Below are 20,904 nucleotides of genomic sequence, written 5' to 3'. Positions count from 1 at the left end.
TTTGTAATACTCCTTTACTTTACAAGTATTCTTGCTGACTTCTTGATCGGCCTGCTGTTACCCAATAATATGCTTTTATTTTGTAAACCAGCTTTTGAAGGTTTGGGTAAAGTGCTTCACTGCTCAATTATTAAGTTAAAGGTGGTATGCCTCAATTTCCCTCATTTTCTTTTAGCACATTTTAAAAAAGTGTCCATAGACAACTATTTAAATTAGATTGTTTATTTGCCTGGATTATTTACACATTGCTTAGGAAAGAGGCCACAAAGAAACAAGGAGTCTTTCATAGCAGGTTTTCTTCTGATACATTATAACAATTGCTTAATTCCTTCCACGCTCCCATGGAGTCAACTTCTCACTTTCTCATACCCTTAATCACTTGCGTTGTCCCTCCAATGAAAACTTTTCCTTTTTCCCAGTAATTTAACTTTCCAATGCCTTTTCTGCTGCTTTCCTTATTCCTTCTACTTTGCCCACACAGGGCCCCAAACCTCTTACCCTCTTTCACATGCTTATTTCCTTCTTATGGTCTGTACCTGATTCTGCTTTTCTGCTAAGTGGCTCCTTTCCAGGGACACAGGTTTTGTCCATTACTAATTTAGTAAGAAGGATGGGTTCCTTGATTAGCCATCATACCTTCTGATTCCTTTACTTGGGTAAATCCAAATATTCATTTTTGCAGTCAGTTAATTTTTTTTAAAACTCCTCAGTGCAGGATTTTTCATAACAGCCAGACCTCAGCAGTATCTTTTGAGTAAGATTAAGAGTTTGTAAATGTTTGCCAATTTGCTTTCAAGGTCTGCATAATATAAACAATCTAAAGTACTGTCAGACCATGGGCCATGCCTAAACTTTTGCAATACTTGCTTTAAAAACATAGTTTACTCCTTTTCCTCTTCACATATGCTGTGGAGTGCACTTAGGAATAGCCATCCGGGCTGACGCACCTCCTTATCCTTCTTATGCACTTCCAATTCCTCCAGCACCTTTTGGATACCAGTGGGACTGATCCCATCAGCTAGCTCCCCCTCAAACTGCATGGCAGGAGTTACATCATACCTGATTTGAGCAACCGAACCCCATGCTGATGAGTACAGCCAGCCTGGAATTTGGTGCTCTACGCTATTGTGTCCCTCGCCCGTCTGCTTCCCGTTCTTCCACATGCTGAGCGATTTGTACCAAGAGAACCCTGCTTGCTGTGCCAAAATGTTACTGGCAAGAGTAAGTCTCAGGTCCGACACTGAGTTCTCAAAGTACAAAAACATGCTACACAGGTATCTGTCAAACACAAGCAGTTTATTTTCTGACAGCTATCAGCTGTGCCCCTTAACTAAAAGAACAACATGATAGGAAAAGAGGCATTCTTACATCCCTTCTGCAAGACAGGGAACCCTGTTTCGGCTGCGGACTAAGTGGGAGACTGTCTCAGCTTCTGAGGCGCCAGTACTCAAAGCCTATCGGTGAGGTCCAAATTGCTGTGCTCTGGTGCAGCTTTAAATACAATAGCGACGAGGAGTCCTGTGGCACCTTATAGACTAACTGAAGTGTAGGAGCATAAGCTTTCGTGGGCAAAGACCCACTTCGTCAGATGCATGCATCTGACGAAGTGGGTCTTTGCCCACGAAAGCTTATGCTCCTACACTTCAGTTAGTCTATAAGGTGCCACAGGACTCCTCGTCGCTTTTGCAGATTCAGACTAACACGGCTACCCCTCTGATATTTAAATACAATGTCTCTACCTTGTTTGTGGCAGTTTGGAAATTTCTGGGGATTACTCATTGCTTGTTACAGTATGGCTCAGCTGTACTGCTTGTCCTTTGACTTTGTTTACATGATCAGTACATTTAGGTAAATAAGATTATGTACCCGCCCTTATCTACAATTCGTTCTTGCTACAATGGCGTATGTTCCTAGAGGCTTGCTTCTAGTTCATCAGTAGTAGGGAAGAGGGAGGAGATGGGAAAGGGGGGGAATGCAGGCCGCACCACCCCTATCCTTCAGACGTATAGCGTTCTTCCATAATTGACCCTTACAATCGATTACTACCCTCCCTCCCTGCTGCGTCTATCAGAGGCAGCAAAGTGGGGGGGGGGGGCGGAAGAGGGGGAAGAAGGGGTATTTCGAAGTGACAGTGCCGCACAGCTGAGCCCAGGATCAGCTGTGCAGTGCTACTGCTTTGAATCGCCACTTTGGCATTTGAAAAGGACAGTGCCACACAGCTGATCCTGGGGATCTGCTATGTGGCGCTGCTGTACGTGGAGCCCAAGGTCAGCTGGGGATTCCTCTACTGATCCCAGGCTCCAGCACGGCATTTCCATGGAACCCGGTATCAGCTAAGTAGTCCCCAGCTGACCCCGGGTTTTGGGGAAATGCTGTGCGGAACCCCGGTCAACTGGGGAATCCCCAGCTAATCCTGGGTCCTGCTGGGAAGTCCCCAGCTTACCCTGGCTCCGTGTAGCATTTCAAAGTGGCAGCACAGCATGGAGCCCTGGGTCAGCAGGGGACTCAGCGGGGAACTCAAACTCCATGCTGCGCTTCTGCTTTGAAATGCAGAAGAGCCCCCATTGGAGACTCTTATGCATTTCAAAGCTGGCACACTGTACAGCCCGGAGTCAGTGGGACTTCCCATCGGCCCAGGCTGCCCGCAGAGTTCCGCATTCCTTCTTTGAAATGTACAAGAGCCCCAGCAGGGGCTCTTGTATATTTCTAAGTAGGAGTGCGGAAGTGCCTATTGACTAGTCGAGTAGTCGATGGAAATTCCACTGAATACTTAACTATTAAATTAACATAACAGTATGAAGTTACTGCTATCAACTGTAAGAATTTTGTATTATGTTAAACTGATAGTAGTCTCTGGACGTAGTCACCCACAGATTTAACTGGAATGATGCCTCTAACAGTTCATGTGATGGCCTAGCTTATCAGTGCTTAGGAAGTGAAAGGAATATGTGTGTTTGCTATTGTGTAAATGACTCAATCAGTTGTAGCTTATCATAATGAGCTTTGCAATTTTCCTTACCACATGCTGCTTATAATAGGAAAAGCTTCTGTTAGAGCTAACATAACATTTTTTGTAAAGGAAGGATTGTTTGTGCTTCACAAATTTTAACTAAATGAAGTTAATACTGTATTCATTCTCAAATAGTGATACTCATACAGGACTTCTACATGTGACACAGTTCTAAAGGTCAAGGAGCAGATGTGCTTTCATTATTTATGTACATGTTTTATGGAAAATATAGCTTTAGGTAATGTTTTGTATCTTGTCTCTTCAGTGAATTTAAATAGCACAGCCTATAGGAAAAGTGAACTTTTGTTAATCTTACAAGATGAACTGGTTTTTAGGGAACTGAAATGTAATACATTGAGGTCAGTAAAGAGTGTAAATTAATTAAAATATATATTTAATATTAGGGAGAACAAAAATGAAGGCCTTTTGTCAGAGCGTGGCAGTGTGTTAGTGTTTCTTCCAGGTGGGTACTGATATTTTTGTTGTGCTTTTGATGACACAATGCCATGTGAACATTAGTACATTTATCAGTCTTCCATTTTAGCCGAAACCTGTATGACCATGTTGTCAAATAAAAAGTAACCTCTAACAAAAGATACCAACCCTCCCTCCCAAATTTTCAGCTGCTGGGTTAAGTATTGAATTATATCATACTTGAAATTCTGTGTTCATTTTCTCCATTCTATGTGGATACGTAGCTCCTTCATATGACTGTATGGTGAGTAGTTACTCATATTCTAGTTTTCACCAAGATCCTTGAAGTTGGAGTTATTTGTAATGTCGCATGGCATATTGTAAGCATTCAATTAATAATATGAAAAAGACCACACAGCATTTCATGAATGAATAAGAAGTTGTACTGTTTTTTTTTTTAAGAACCAGTTCAAGTTCGAAAATCTTAAACTTGTCAATAACCTTTCCAAAACCACTAGTCAAGTTGTGTAACCACTACCAAACAAAAGCCACATGTCAAGTAATTCATGTAGGGCCATCAAATGATTAAAAATATTACTTGTGGTTAATCACAATTAATTACAGTTTTAATCATGATGTTAAACAATAGATGACCATGTATTATTTAATTTGTGGGTGTTTTCTACATTTTCAAGTATATTTATTTCACTTATAAAACAATCCAAAGTGTACATTGCTCATTTTATATTATATTATTACAAATATTTGCACTGTAAAAAACATTAACTATTTTCCATTCACCTCATTCAAGTACTGTATTGCAATTCATTTATCATGAAAGTGCAACTTGCAAATGTAATATATATATATATTTTTTTTACATAACTTCACTCAAGTCCACTGAGCCCTACTTCTGGTTCAGCCAATTGCTGAGACAAATTTGTTTACATTTCCAGGAGATAATGATAACCACTTCTTATTTACAACATAGGTTTGGCTGAAATTAATTGCATGCATGAGCTTCTCACAAGCATGATTCACAAAAGGTAAGTTAAAATGAGTAACACGTGGTAAAACATTCACATATGTAGAGTTCTATTTCAATGTAATTAAATTCCTGTTGAGTGTTTAACATTACTCCTTCAGCTATATGAATTGTAGTCCTAAAAGACATTTTGGGGTAAATATGTCCCTAGCTACTGTGAATCACTGTATAGATATTTCAGTGATATGTTCCCTCTAGGTTGCAAGTATATCCACTCCATTCAAGTGTGACTTTAGAAGAACAGAATAATGTGTTTTTGACTCCAGTTCCTGGTTACAGAAAGGTAAGCACATTTTTACAAAAGAAGTGGATAGTTTTGGCCATGGGCAACATTAACTGCCAAGGCTAAGATCACTGTTAGTAGAATTATTTCCTGTATATTTGAGAGAGTTTAATCTGTCTGTCCATCTGTGAGTCTGTTTGTCCAAGAACTCCTAAACGGTAAGAGGTAGGACCCCCAAATTTGGTATTCAGCTGCCACTTACCATAACAAGATAAGGGTTAGGTTGGGGCAGGACAATGGGATTTGTTTGGAATATGATTTTCTCATAAAAGGCAAAGGGAGGAATCTGCTAGCTGGAACAGTTATACTGCAGAATGACCACATGGGGTGGGCACTTCAGTAAGAGAGTCCAGCTGGGAGGGAGGCTCTGGATGCTGCTGGCCACCGTACATGAATAAGGTTTCCATGCTGGTGAGTTGCTGACTGGGCAGTGCAGCTCCCCTTGCCCTGACCAGTCCTGGGGATCTGGCACCTGGGGAGTGTAGCCCCCACCATCCTGGCCTGCCTGGGGAGCCATTGCCCAGGCTGTGTGGTCCCTGCTGTCCTGGCAAGACCTTGGGATCAGCCAGCCTCCTACACCTCTTTGCCTGAGCCCCCAAACCTCTCCCAGCCTTCATCCCTTGCTCCAAGATCCTTCTCACTCTTAACCCTGATTCCTGAGCCCTTCTTTGCCCCTCCCTCCCACTCTAACTCCTTCACCCCTATTGCGCTTAGCCCCCTGCTCTGAGCCTCTCCTTAGGGACATGAGCAACGCCAGGTAAATTTGCTAGTTGTTAATATATGAAATTCATAAAATTGATATAAAAACACCAAATTTGTAATTTCAGCATAAATTACTTTGTTAAATCCAAAAGCCAAATGGTATGTATACAAATGCTCTAGCTATGCATGAAAAGCCTAAATAGTGAGCAGTTTACTTACATCCAATCAGGAACTAAACATTTAATTAAAATACTTGCAAATGGGATAAACACAGGAGTATTTAGACCATGTTTGTCAGCTCCAATGTGGTTAGGCAGATATTAGCAATGAAATTCTTTATATTCTTTAACAAACCACTGATGTTATTGTTGGTTACTGATTTCAGCTAAAAAAAACAACTTGAAACAATTTATCCCTATTTCCAGTGTTAATCCAGAAAGGATTTACAGCCTCTCTTCTTCCTAAGGCCTTTCCTTTCTTATTTTCTCACCTACTCCTTGCTTATTAGGAAACAGTGGGAAGGGTCAGGATTGTTCCTTTTAAGATAATTTTCCTTTGTATAGTTACTGCAGCTCTTTATTTTATTAGTTATTGTGGAAGGCATACATCCTTCCCACAATGCAAGCAATGGTAATTATTCTTATGGCATTCTTTGATTAACTAATTGGGGCCTTCTTTACACTATGGATATGACCTTAACTAAATTTACGTCCTTTTTAATCCTTTAATTTTATCTTCTCCTACAATTATATAAAGGCAATCCAGCCTTGTTCAAGAAAAAAACTGGTCACTTTCTTTTCCGATCACTTTAGCTCAGAAAAGCTTTTTTCAACTAATTCATAATATTGGCTGTTACTCTTGGCCACAGCTTAAAAAAAGGACTTAGTGCTCCAATAGATTTAATGAAGTTATAATTAAATTATTGTATATTGCCTTGTTACTGCAAAGAAAACTGTAGATGTGGAGTCTTGCTCCTGGGTGCAATCATTCTCTATGCCTTATGTTTATTAGCTTGTCAATTTGTAGTGCTAGTAAGATTATTGAAATGTTACAATTAAAAGTGCATTATGAAGTTACAACATCCATTTCCAAATAGTTTTTATTATAGAGCTCTTTGTTCTGCCTTTTTTTTTAAACTACACACTAGAAAAATAAAATCCAAGTTGTGACAGTTTTTGTCTAGACACAATTCTGATGAAAATCACTTTGAAATGGCAGAGTGCGCAAAACACAAATATAATATTTCTTGTTTATTCACATTTTTTCTATATAACAAGGAAAGTTATTTAAATACGTATATTAATATAGATAAGTTAACTTTTTTGCATATTTTTTCTCTTTTTGGACTTGAACTAGATTATTCTGTCTACAAACATGGCTGAGAGCTCTGTGACAGTTCCAGATGTAAAATATAGTGAGTATTCTATATTGTAATTAGGAATGTTTACATCCTATAAGTTCTGCACTTGCATTTCCTTACTTTGGTCCTTCACATCACCTTCTGAAAAAGTGGCACCTTTATCCCTGCCTTTACTTTATAATAACTTGGATAGTGAGATTTCTATTCCTTTCAAATCCCCTTACAACGGGGAAATCTCTTTCAGACTTTCTTTTAAGGTAACAACAAAAAAAGAGAGAAAATTAAGATTTCCTTAGTGTGTTATATAATATTAGGTGGTGGTGATTAAGCATGTCTGATGCTGGTTTGTCTTTGTAAGGCACAGAAATTTAAGTAACTCTTTTACAGGAATCTCTATCTTGTGGAAAAATGCATACATATGGTAGACAGTAATTAAACATGAACCATTTGAGCTGATATGTGAACACAAACATTTATGATTGAGGTTTTCAGATCAACATGAGCAACTATCAACAAAGAAGACTCCCTATCCCTCATAGATTTGAAAGAAGCATATCTTCATACCCCTTCTTAGCAACTTACAGGTGTATATTTCATAGATCTTATGAGTCCAAAACTTGATTACCACTCCTTATTCTTGGACTCACAGCTACCCTAGAGTATCCAGACACGTTGTGGTACTGTTAGTAGTAGCTCTGAGGTAGGAATGGAAATATATATTCCAATCAGAACACACTCCATAGATAAATCATAGCAGAATATTTGGAAAATAACAAAACTTCTGGATTCATACTTTGCTGATAGAAGAAGAAGCCATCTCCTGACATCTTAAGCTATCCTTTATTTATTGGGATAAAGTTTGGCATAGGCTCGTTTATTGGGGTAAAGGTTGGTATAGGCTGTTGTTTTGCAAAAATGTTTCAGTGCAATACTTGAATTACCTTGTTGTTTTTTTTAAATTTCAGTCATTGATTTCTGTTTGACTAGAACTCTGGTTTGTGATGAAGACACAAATTTTCAGAGCCTGAGACTTTGTTGGGCTTCTAAGACTAGTTGTAATCAGAGGAAAGGTAAGTCAGCAGCAGTGTTATGTAAAGAAGCTTTAGAGATACATGTGAGGTATGACATAAGAGTTGTGCCTTAGCTTTTAGTAGCATTAATATTAAGTGAAAATGCTGTTTCACATAATCTTTGGTTTGTTGCAAGTCTGTTGTAGCTTTTGGTTTTTTTGATTTTTCACTGTTCCAGGATATTCAAATGTGATTTTGTAAATGTGTTGATACATTCTACCTACATAATGTTTTTCTTATATAAAAGTACTTTTGATATGGAAGGCTTGTATAACACTATACAACTTGGAAGGATGCTTATTGTACATTGGATGCTTATTGAATGTACATGTCTAAACTACTTCCCTCTTTCGAAATAAATGAGGAGTACAGGATCTTTTGAAAAAGAGGTTTGATTTGAAAGAACCACATCTAGACAGTGCTTTCACTTTCGAAATACCCGTTTTCAAAAGAGTGTGTGGCTGCCATTATGCAAATGAAGAGTGGGAAATTCAAATCCCGGCTTCATTTGCAATTTCGATCTGTCTAATTTACACCCTTCTTTTGAAAGAGGGATGTAGTCTAGACATAGCCTTAGAATAAGATAGTTTTAAATGGTGCTTGGTTTTAAATGCAGAATTCTGTTTTTTAAAGTAAGCTATTTATCAATTTCATAACTCATACACTGTGTTCTCTGGATAAATTTAAAGTGACTGGCTTGCTTTTTAGCAAAATTTATTTGCACCAAAAGTGTGATGCTGTATATTACGAAAATGGACAAAGAGTTATTTAAATTAAACACTGTTAAACTTACTTAAAATATGTATTTCCATACTGATCCTGGACAATGGATACATTCTTGAAAACAAAGGCTAACAGCATGGATATTGTTAGAAATATTCTGCTCAGATGCTGTAACAAAGCCCCAGGGCCTTGGATTTTTGTGATGTAGTTATGTGCGTTTTGCACTGTCCCTCTGCTTTGCCCACCAGTTCTATTCCTGTAAACAGGAACGTCAATGAAATGTACTAGAATTTTGCTCTGCTTGCAAAAATAGCAGCATTGCTGAATAGAAGAACAATACTATTTTGTCTAGCTGACCAAAACAACATTACTATCTTGGCATAACTTTCGGCATGAGAATCTTGATCCTGTCATTGCCATGTATAATAGAAAAATTAGAAATGCATGGGTCACTCTTATTAAAAAATCAGAAAGTGTAACCACCATATCGCTTTTTTTTTTTTGCATAAAATCTTCCAATATTGCTTTTAAGAAGCTTTAGCTTGTGTAGGGATTAAAAGTGCTCAACCAATGCCTAAACCTAGTACTCTCAACAATGGTGGTGTACTGTTGCTGGTGCTGCACTGGTAGAAAACTTGCCAAAATATGCAAATGGAGACAAGGCTTTAATTGTAGCTTGCAAAAATAAAATATATAGGGATGTTGTCAGGTAGTTTAAGCACTACATTTGGGTTTTAGGTCTTACAGTTTACAAAATCAGATATTAACAGGAATGCTTTAATGAAATAATTAAAAAAGAGAACTTTGAACCATTCTCCCTCCCTTCAGGCTTTCAGCAAACCCCTTTTTGAGTATATTTCATGATTGATATTATACTGGTCAGGAGAGGGTAGGAAGCTTAAGGATTAGTCAGACATATTGCTTAGAATCTTGCAGATTTCCTATAGAAAGGTCATACTGGGAATTAAAGCTGCAGCAATCATAGCTACCTTATCCTTTGTGCTCTAGGAAGGGGAGAATCAATGGCAGCAAGGCTCATGAGAACCACATTGCCAAGGAATATAAGGTTTTGGTATATCCAGAAAGAAGGCCAGCTCCGTGCACGATAGCTTCTGATCTGGGCAAATGTACTTTTCTTTCTCAAACATGATGTACACTTCATTTGGCATTTACAGACTGTATCTTCTGACCTTGCGTTGGGACAAAGCATCTTTTTCCTTTCAAAGAGGAGAATGTAATAAAGTCCCTAGTTTCTTTTTTTTCTTAAGATTTTTTTGATAAGAGGATGATAAATTCTAAAGTGACATTTTCAAAAGTGCTTATGTGACTGTGGAGCTGAATTCCCCTTTTCAGAAATGATTTAGGAGCATCCTTCTCATTGAAACACTTGATTCCCTGATCTGTTTGTGTATAAATTTGGAAACTTAATATGCTGCTTGTCTTCTTTTAAATTATGTGCACCCTGCAAGCATTATATGAAATCCATAAATTATCAGAGTTCTAGGTACTGTACAATAGCAGAAGTGTGCCTGAGAAGTCCCAGTTCCATAGAACTTAGTCTAAGGTAATGATCCTGCAGTGATCTTTGCAGGGTGCACAATGTAGGATCAGGGCTTGTGCACATTTTGTCAAAAAGTAATATTAAATAAAGTGAGAGATTGCTATACAAAACAAAGATGTACTCAGTACGACTTGTACACTTCATGGATTAGGTGAGTTCTGGGATAATCCTATCTTTCTTTGGTATTTTTAGGAACCATCTGAGAGCCACACACTCTTTAATGTATTTATCCTGGCAATGCCCTAGCGAGGCAGAGAAGTGTATTTAATCCCATTTTATGGGTAGGAGCGCTAAAGCATAGAGACTTAAGTGATTTGCCCATATTCCACGAGTCTTTGACCGAACAAAAAATTCAGTGCAAATATCCTGTGTTATCACTAGTTGTCCTTAACCCTATCTTCCAGACCCTGACTTTGGATCCCCATTATAGGGTTCATTCTACAGTTGATGCATAAATTGAGGAATTAAATTTAAGATGGGATTTTCACCTTGAATTTCCTTTTTTGAGTCTTAGCTTGGCTACATTGTCTTGTAGTGAAATATTTTGTGTGTGTGAATAAACCTTTTAATTAGTAAAACATAGTCTTAGTCTGAGGTTTAGTTACTTTATAAATCATTGCCAAAGCATACCTAAATCCGCTGTATTATTTAAAGGCCGAGCTGGGCGTGTTTCCAAAGGATACTGCTATAGGCTCATATACAAGGATTTCTGGACAAACTATATACCGGAGAATGCAATACCTGAGATCCTGGTGAGAAAATATGATTGTGTCTATATTTAGTGATACAAGTTATAAGTGTGGCTATATTATTTGTAAAGGTAATACGTGATTATGAAAGTTATTCACGTGTTCAAAGAGTGTGAAAATTATTGATGTTTTGGAGTAGTAGCTAGTAATTTGACTAATATTTAGTAATATAGAATTAAGCTGGTATAATAACACTTCTATTTAAAAAATAGATATATTATGGCAACAATTTTCTCTTTGTAGAGGAATGCATATCAGGTTAATAAAACTACATTATCTTAAATGTAATAAGACAAGAGTAGAATCTGTCCTTAACAGTGAGAAATACAGTGGAGTTTGTGGCTGTCTGTCTAAAATGTGGCTTTTATAAAAGGATGCATTTCATACAGTTAGTGAGTTAATTGAGCTAATATCTGCTATTTGTGAAAAGATAACATTTCCCAATTTATTTTTCCTTTCAGCGATGCCCATTAGGAAGTACAGTCTTAAAGGTTAAATTGCTTGACATGGGGGAGCCAAGAGCCTTATTGGCAACAGCTCTCTCTCCTCCCACTATAAATGACATTGAGCGCACCATCCTTCAACTTAAGGAGGTAGGCGTGTCTCCTAATTGTTTTGCTAAAGTCCAGTGATTCTAAATATACATTAAATTGATCAATAGTCTGAACTAGGAATGATAGATTTTGGGTAATTGAATAGTTGAGTAGCTGCATGAATTCTTATTGGTTACTCCACAATTCTGTAGTCCCCAGGAGTGGGGCTGGCAGCCGTTGTGCTCTGGCCCCACTCCTGGGGAGCTTCTTGCTACCTTGCGCTGCTGCTTGTGATACATTGGCAGCAGCATGGGGTGGCAGCAACTCCTGTCTGGGGGGGGTGGGTCTGAGCGCCCCCGCAGATAAAGGCTGCTGTGGGGGCAGTGGGAGAGGCAGGGATCAGTCGCGGCCCAGGCTGGCCGTGGACAGAGGCTGGTCTGGCAGCAGCCCCTGTCTGCGGGTGTTTAAGGGTTGTAGTCTGAGCTCCCCTCAGACAGAGGCTGCTACGCCTCCCATGGAGCAGCCTCTGTCCATGGTGAGCCTGAGTCCACTGCAGACAGAGGCTGGTTCAGCAGCAGCCCCTGTCCATGAGGGGTCCGAGTGGAAAGGGGCTGCTGACACGAAGCGGCCTCTGTCCTCAGGGAGCTCAGACCTGCTGCCGCGAAGCAGCCTCTGCCTGTGACTGGGCCAGGCTCGCCATGGACAGAGGCTGTTTTGCAGAAGTCTCCCCTGCCCCCCACCCATGGTGCCTGTGATAGAGACAGCACCGTGGGGGTGGGCACTGCGGAACCAGTGCTGGGCTGAATCGGCTTTTAAGCTGGCTCCCCCCAGCACTACTTGTTCACATCCCTAGTCTGAGAAATGAGCAGGAAGGATTCCTGCTCCGTCTCCAGGTTAATAAACTGTTCTGGGGACCCTGTGCTGTTTAGTCACAGACTGCACCACACATCACACCCAATTGCCTTAACTCACTTTTAACAAGATAAACAATGTGAACTCAGCAGAGTGTCCTTCGTGGGACGCATGCCTGACTGTGAGATGTCCTGAGGGAGGGGATCATCTCCAAAGCTATAAAAAGTTCTTGCCTCTTGGTGACATCAGTTTTCCTGCTGACCATTCTCCTCCTTTCCCTCTTCCTCATTCATGCTGTTCTCCATGCTGCTGCCCAAGGCTGCTTGAGGGAGTATCTTGGGAGGAATGCATGGACTGGCTGGGGAAGTTGGTTGGCTCCCCCCAAGGATTGCATGCAGCTGCTCCTTAGAAGTGGCGTATTTGTGGCAGTGGTCCAGACTGTCAGTTTGCCTCCTCTATCTTTTGATATTACTGCCTCAGTTCCTTTATTTTCATTCAACACTGCTGGACATCCCTGCATTTCTTTGGCTGGTTCCTAATTCTGCGAGAACAGATTCCTCTCCCCACATAGCAGTAGGTCAACAATCTCTTGCACGCTCCATACTGGTGCTCATCTTCAACCTTGAGAACTTATGGTTAGGTATGCTGTCTGCTTGCCATGCTGGCACACAGGAAATTAAATTCTTCTTTGAGTGATTGCTCACATGCATTCCAATATATGTGTGTGCGCGTAGTGTGCATGTGTCATCGGAAGTTTTTCCCTCAGCAGTATCCTTAGGGCCAGAAGGGAGCCCCCTGCCGGTATATCAGCGCATATATCTACCCCTGCTGGTCCCCTCACCCACTCAGTTCTCTCTTACCACTGTGACAGTCATTGGAACAACCCTCAGCTTTCCCTCAAGTTGTTTTCCTTGCTAATGCCTCTTCTTTGTTATCAACATTCTTCAGTTAAGTACCCGTAAATCCATTTGAAAAGATTTTCCTTTGTGTTTACTCTTTCACCCCGCTGCTGTGCGCCGTGTGCCCGTGGCAGGGCATGCCTGTCCCGCAAGGCTTCAAGCCCTGTAGGAGGTGCAGCAAGTCTGTGCCATGTAGTGACACACGCTACTCGTGTTTGAAGTGCCTGGGGGACTCACATAAACAGCCGCATGCAAGATTTGCAAAGTGTTCAATCCCAGGACCAAACGCAAGCTCAAGGTGTTTCTAATGGAGGCAGCACTTCAGCCGGCACCGGCACCCAGCAGCGCACCGGCCTCAGTGCATGACACTTGGCACACCGCATCTCCCTGGCACCACATAGGACCAGGCGCCGCTCCCACTCGCCAGCACCACCCAGGAAGAGGCAGCCTGATGGGGATTGGTCCCCGCTCAGGCACGTGCCCTCCGTGTGCTCTACAGTGGGGCACGTGGCGCCAGTCACTCCACAACCCGGACCTTCTAGGTTGGGCAACTATCCTTCTCGTTGACGAGACGCCAGCTCCCCAGACGACTTCCCAGACCCGTCTACCCCGGGGGCTCTGGAGGCAGAGAGTCATCTCCCTCCAGCTACCTCAGCACCTTCTAGACGGCATGGGGACGCTCGGCACCACTCTTCCTCCAGGGCACCACGAGAGTCGGCGCACGAGGTGCAAAGCCACGTGCCCCATGCGGCACTGTTCTTGGCACCGCACACAGAAGCACAGGCACCAGCACTGGATGCAGCCCGCGTTACCCACCTGACGCCCGCACCAACCCCCTGGAACCGTGGCCCCTGGTCCGCCCGGTGACCCTGCCATAGCCGTGCTCCCTCCCCACCCCTCCACCCCCCGGCACCGTGGCAGTCCTGAAGCTATGTCGCAGCATGCTGCAGCACATTCAGCATCTACACCACCATGGGCTGCATTGGACTATTCTTCCGAATCTTAAGTGGAATCATCATGGTCATCAAGGGCCTTCAGGTCCCGCTCTCAGCACCGGTCCTGGCACCGCCCTTCTCGGCAGCACTTCCAACAGCAGTGGGGCCAGCCGATCCCAATTCCGATGCTGCAACAGACTTGGCCTCCCCAACCACCTGGGCAGTGGCCTTTTTGGACTCGCTGGGCCTACCATTAGAGCCAGGGCTCCAATCCTCCCAGACCGGCCTCGGTCACTTCAGGCCTGCGGGTCCCTCCATCGGCTACTCTTCTGGTCTGATCTCCCACCTCAATGCACTCATTGCCTCCAGGCCAGTCATCCCCGGGTCTGGGGGGAGTATGGCCTCTTTAAACTAACCTCCCCCTTCTCCCTCTGGAGCCACTTCAGAGGGCTCAGGACGTATGGATGCCCCGGTGGGTGACACAGAAAAGGGGTCATTGTCCTCTTCCCCGGACAAAGTGCTAGCCCCCATGCCATCGATGGACACAAGGGCCCATCAGGACCTACTCCGCCACCTGGCTCAGAGTCTGGGGGTCCAGGCGGACAAGATTGCTGAGGACTCGGATCCAACTGTCGACATCTTGTACGCCGATACCCCATCCAGAGTGGTGTTGCCTATCAACAAGATGGACGCCAAAATTTCAGCAGCCCTGTGGCAGACCCCAGCTTCCATCCCGCCTAAGCATGCAGAGCGGAGGTACTTCGTCCCTCAGGAGGGTAACGAGCACCTCTTCTCCCACCCTCCCCCTGGCTTTCTGGTCTTACAGGTGGTTAACCAGAGAGAGAGGCAGGGGCAACCCGCGGCTACCCCAAAAAACAAAGAGGCCAAGAAGACAGACTTATTGGGCAGAAAGGTCTACGCCTCCGGGGGCATCCAGTACCGAATTGCCAACCAGAAGGTCCTTCTGTCCAGATATGGCTAGAACATCGATGGCCAAATTCATGGATTTACTTCCCCGGGACTCCTGGGCAGAATATAAGGCCCTTCAAGAAGAGGGGAGGGCAGTTTCTCAAGCAGCATTGCAAGCAGCGCTAGATGTGACTGATGCGGCTTCCCAGGTCATGGCCACTGGGGTAGTCCTATGCTGCAACTCATGGCTCCAGAGTTCAGGGGTGCTGCTGTAGGTCCAAAATACACTCCAGGACCTTCCCTTTGAAGGCACCTTGCTCTTCTTGGACCAGCAGCTACATGGCCTGAAGGACATGAGAGCCACATTGAAGTCCTTAGGCCTACATACTCCTGCCACTCAGAGGCGTTTGTATGTTAACAGGAACACTCCTAGAATGCCCCCACAGGGCTTACTCCCTGATTACACCCAACAAAGGGGAAGGGGTAATAATGGCAGGAACAACCAATGCCGCTCCCGCCCGGCCCAGGATCCCAACCAGGGGCCCCCCAACAAACCTCCTGGACCCCAATGGATTTTGATGGGACCCCCGAGGGCCTTGTACCAGTCTCCCCATTCCCCTTCCGGGACTGCTTTTTCCCTCTTCCTCCAGGCCTGGCAGTCGGTTACATCAGACCGATGGGTCCTGGAAATAGTGGAATTGGGCTAGGCTATTCCCTTCCTCTCATCCCCACCTTCCCAGCCCACTACCCCATCCCCTTTCAGGGACCCATCTCAAGAGCCTCTGGTACACGAGGAAGTAATTCACCTCCTCTCATTAGGGCTGGTGGAATGCGTCTCTTCCCCCCCCCTCCCTCCCCCAGCCGTCCCAAAGTTTCAGAACAGGGGCTTTTATTCCTGCTACTTCCTGGTCCCAAAAGCAAAAGGGGGGCCTCCGCCCTATCCTGGACCTCAGAGCCCTAAGCCTCTTCATCATCAAGAAAAAATTCAAAATGGTGATTCTAGCGTCCATTATCCCCTCCCTAGCACCCGGAGATTGGCACACTGCCCTCGATTTGGAGGATGCTTACTTTCACATTTCGATTGCGTCCTTCCACTGCAGGTTTCTACGTTTCACCGTGGGTCAGGACCACTGCCAATTCACGGCCCTTTCTTTTGGCATTTCTGTGGCTCCCTGGGTCTTCACCAAATGCATGGTGGTAGTGGCCGCCAAGCTCAGAAAAAGGGGAGTCCAAGTTTTCCCTTATCTGGACGATTGGCTCCTCGGGGGAGGGAGGGAGTTGGATACCCAGGTGAGAGACCACATCATCATAGTTTGCGAGCTCTTTCAAGAACTTGATCTCCTCCTGAACCTGGACAAATCCACCTTAACTCCCACCCAGACAATAGAATTTGTGGGTCCCAGAAAGTCTCTCTACCGAGCTCCCGTTTTCTCACGCTGCAGTCAGTGGTCAAGTCACTTTAGAGCTTTCCGGTGACCACCTCCCGGACTTGTATGCGCCTGTTGGGCCTAATGGCTGCCTGCACTTATGGCCTAATGGCCGCCTGCCTGTGCTCCGAGGCGGTCCACCTATAGGAGCTCTGTATCGGGGCAGATATCCACCCGATGGCCTCGTACCTCCCGGGCTTGCAGAACGTCTTGTCAGACAGACTGAGCAGGTCATTTGTGAGCCATGAATGGTCTCTGTGCGGGGATGTCGCTCAATCCATTTTCCACGCCTGGGGCTTTCCCCACCTGGACCTGTTCACCATGGGGCAGAACACCAAGTGCCCCACTACTGCTCCCTCATGGGTCAGGGCCAGGGTTTCCTGTGGGATGCTCTCCTCCTTTGCTGGCCTTAGGGCCTCCTATATGCTTTCCTGCCTTTCTCACTAGTCCACTGGGTCCTGTTGGAAGTGCGGGAATTCAGAGCATTATTAATCCTAATCGCTCCAGCGTGGCCCCGGCAACGTTGGTTCTTGATGCTCCTCAGCTTCTCGTGCAAAAGGCCCATAGCCGTCCCCTTAGTACGGGACCTCATATACCAAGACTCGGACAGACTTCACGACCCAGACCTTCAGTCCCTCCACCTGACAGCATGGAAGCTCCACGGCTAATGGCTCAGGAGCTCCAGTGCTCTCAATGACTCCAAGAAGTCCTACTGGGTAGCAGGAAACCCTCCGCTAGATCCACGTACCTGGCTAAGTGGAAGCGATTCTACTCTTGGGCGTCCCGGAAGGGGGTACACCTGAGATGGACCTCAGTCCCCTTGGTCCTGGATTACCTGCTGGACCTTAGGTTCCAGCATCTCTCTTCCTCCTCCATTAAGGTCCACCTGGCAGCCATCTCGGCCTTCCACCCAGGGGAAGGGGGCAAAACGTTGTTTGCTAACCCGATGGTTAACAGGTTCTTGAAAGGTATGGACAGGCTCTACCCACATGTCAAACAATCCATTCCCCAGTGGGACCTAAACCTGGTCCTTTCCAAGCAAGAGTACCAAAATCAACCTTATTGGCTCTTGAAGTAGATAGAAGGGGCTTGGTGGTGTGGTCTCATTGTGTAGAAAATCGACCTAATGCAGCTAAGTTCAGCCTAAACTCTCAGTGTAGACCAGGACTGAAAGAAATAGTAGAGAAATCATGCACCATGAGAATTATTTAATAAATACATTCCAAACTTTTATCCACCTGTTCCCCACTCAGATGATGCTGGATGGGGGGGGGGGGATGTTTCTGATATTGCATAACTCTGCACAGGACCTGGGCTTCCTAATCATAAACATAGGGAGGAGCATTAATGATATGAAACATATCCTGCTTTCCCCAAGCATATGCATAACAATTTAAAAGTAGTGCAGTTCATTTGCATCTTCAGTCTTGACCACACAAGTTTCAGCTGCAAAAAAGTGAGCATTTTCAATTGGTTCAATCTCCTCAACCTTTTTATTCCACCAATCACCTATAGTGGTTTCTGCCTCTAGTTTCAATGATGTCTTGAATTCTAGGACACTTTTTTTATGCAAAGATCTTGCTTATTGGCTGATTGAGTCATGTAGTATTAACTAAATAATTAATTTTATAAAGATGGGAGCACTTACAATTAGTGCACACACCAAAGAAGAAAATCCTTATGATGGTGAGCTGACCTTCTTAGGAAGAGTGTTGGCACAATTACCTGTGGACCAGCAGCTCGGAAAGCTAATTGTACTTGGCCACGTCTTTGGATGTTTAGAAGAGTGCCTTATTATAGGTAGGTGAGAGAAGAAAAAACATTTATGAAGTCTTCATAAAACTACAGCCAGATGTATTGCAGCTCATCATTTCCATCTGTTTTTGCTACAGCTGCAGCACTCTCTTTGAAGAACATTTTTGCAGTGCCTTTCAGGCAGCATCTTGATGGATTCAGGTATTTAAATTTCATGATATTTAACTTTTTTTGTTTTTAAAACAAATAGCCAGCCAGCCATGCTGCTTCTCCAAGGAGGCCTAGGGTTTTGTTTTCATGACTGTAAGCTCTTTGGAAAGGCAGGGGTTGATCTCTTTTTGTCATCTACTTGTCAGTCACTATGCTGAGAATATATTACTGTGCTTTTCTACTATAAGAATAAAGCTAGTCTGTAGAGAGCACCATGCTTTCTCAGCACCAGAATGAAACACTGGAATGGATTCCCATATGAACTAAATACTACCACTCCCAACCCACTACCATCTGCTCTAAGTGCAAGCCATGTTTTTATCTTTGCCATCTCTCAAATAAATACATATCAGTGTGCACATTATAAAAAAAATCAAAGCCCTATCAAACACTGTGCTGCATAGTGACCCAATGGGTGAGGATATGAGCGAGAACAAACCACACATGACAATTGCCTAATGCTGTGCTGGAGGCCACTGAGATGCTACCGTGATGAGGGTGATGTAGGAATCTTATAGAATAGCCTTAAACGTATTCATTGTTTATCTTGTGATACCATTCTGTTTGCATTCCCAGGAACAAAATGAGTTTTTCTGGCAATAGTAAGAGTGACTGCATTGCACTTGTGAATGCATTTAAGGTAATCATGTTTTCTAGCATTCTAATGAAAGGGCTGATCTTCCAATGAAATTTAACAAACATAAAGATGTATTTGCTTAGCTTTGTAGAGCCTCTGCACTGTTAATTGGACTAATATTAGCAGCTTAAAATATAATCTCTACAACATTAGTTTGTGCTCCTTATTCTATTATTCATTTCTTCTTTAGATGGTTTTCTGAAAATATTTCTATCCTAAACCTTGTTTCATTTTCAAGTATGTATCAGTGTGGACCTGCTGCAGCTGCACACTTGGCTTCATGAATGTAAGAGGCTTTGGAATAGCAGTTTCTTGTGGAGATATGTGCGCATACTGTGCTACATCATGCTCCTGTGTGATGGTAAAAAAGGACAAATGGCCCCTCCTCAGCACCCTCTTACCTGCCATGGCACGATGGAATCCAGCAAGGATTTGTAGAAAAGACACACTAATGATTAATGGGTTAGAAAAGATGCCTTAGTAACAGACTTAAGGAGCACAATCTGTTAAGTTTAACAAAAAGATGGTTTTGGGGGGATTTGATAATAGTCTACAAGTACCTGCATGGGGAAAAGATATTTAATAATGGACTCTTCTATCTAGCAGAGATGGGTATAACATGGTCCAGATGAATTTTGGAAGATGAAGCTAGACAATTTCAGAATGGAAATAAGGTGTACATTTTTAATTGAGACTAATTAATAATTGAAACAATTTACCAAAGTTTGGTGGACTCTTGAATTTTTATATCAAGATAGGATATTTTTCTAAAAGATATGCTCAGTCCTCTAGGGTGTGTCTAGACTACAGCGTTTTGTCAACAAAAGTGGACTTTAGTTGACAAAACTATATCTGCGTCTACACTACTGCCATCGACAGAACGTGGCAGTTTTGTTGACAGCGATAAACCTCATTCTACGAGGAATAATGCCTTTTGTTGACAGAGTTTTGTTAACAAAAGGCGCTATTGCATTCACACTGCTTTTTCAAAAGAGAGCGTCTAGACTCTGTCAAAAAAGCGGCTTGTTTGTCGATCGAACTGGCTGTAGTCTAGATGCTCTTTGTCGACAGAAGCCTGTAGTCTAGATGTACCCCTAGAGATTATTTTGGGAAAATTCTATGGCACATGTGGTACAAGAAGTCAAGATGAGAAAATCACAGTAGTCTCTTCTGGCTTTGGCATAATGTGATTCTGTGTGGTGGCTAGAACCCAAGAACGTATGAGGAATGATGCTGTTCTTACTCCCTCTCCAACAATTACATTAATCCGGTATGTGTCAGGAGCCAGTCTTAACCATTTTACAGATACAAGGGGTTCTACACTCAGACTTTACATGTCTTGGAACAGAAAGTCATCAGGCTAGCATGTGGGACATTCTTACCTTTTCTGCAGAATTCCACAGTGCACATGCATCCAGGATGTATGTTCTCTAGTATATTTCACAAAACTTGACACAGTACTCCAGTTGAGGCCTAATCAGCACAGAATAGAATAGAGCAGGGGTTTCCAAATTATTTGACACAAGGACCAGTAAATCCATTCACGATCTTTTGGAGGACTGGGAACATTCATTCATATATTTGCATATTCATTAAGCAAATGCTGAATATTCAAATAAGTTGTTTCTGGTCCCCCCCCAAAGCCTCCAGTGCCAGCTTTAGCAAAGCTTTTGATATGGCCACCCACAATATTCTTGCCAGCAAGTTAAGGGAATATGGATTGGAGAAATGGACTATAAGATGGATAGAAAGCTGGCTAGACCACGGTTTCCCAAACTTCTTACTTTAGTTGGAACACGTTTTTTTCAGTACTTTTTTTTGCGGCCCAAA

At 43.2% G+C, this 20,904-nt stretch overlaps 1 protein-coding gene across 5 annotated transcripts in view; it reads left to right on the top strand.

Annotated features, from left to right (window-relative positions):
• Window positions 1-20,904, top strand: part of TDRD9 (tudor domain containing 9) — a 151,675-nt gene that overhangs the window by 65,348 nt on the left and 65,423 nt on the right. For all 5 annotated transcript variants that reach the window (XM_075926469.1, XM_075926470.1, XM_075926468.1 and 2 more), the window contains 10 exons: window positions 3,415-3,473; window positions 4,416-4,470; window positions 4,668-4,752; window positions 6,811-6,868; window positions 7,780-7,884; window positions 10,823-10,920; window positions 11,379-11,510; window positions 18,107-18,272; window positions 18,365-18,428; window positions 19,014-19,077. In XM_075926469.1, coding sequence (XP_075782584.1) covers window positions 3,415-3,473; window positions 4,416-4,470; window positions 4,668-4,752; window positions 6,811-6,868; window positions 7,780-7,884; window positions 10,823-10,920; window positions 11,379-11,510; window positions 18,107-18,272; window positions 18,365-18,428; window positions 19,014-19,077 — 886 coding nt within the window. The remainder of the gene's footprint in view (window positions 1-3,414; window positions 3,474-4,415; window positions 4,471-4,667; window positions 4,753-6,810; window positions 6,869-7,779; window positions 7,885-10,822; window positions 10,921-11,378; window positions 11,511-18,106; window positions 18,273-18,364; window positions 18,429-19,013; window positions 19,078-20,904) is intronic.

Source organism: Pelodiscus sinensis, chromosome 4, assembly GCF_049634645.1.
Source record: "Pelodiscus sinensis isolate JC-2024 chromosome 4, ASM4963464v1, whole genome shotgun sequence".
Taxonomy (NCBI): Eukaryota; Metazoa; Chordata; order Testudines; family Trionychidae; genus Pelodiscus; species Pelodiscus sinensis.
This window is presented reverse-complemented; position numbering and strand designations above follow the sequence as displayed.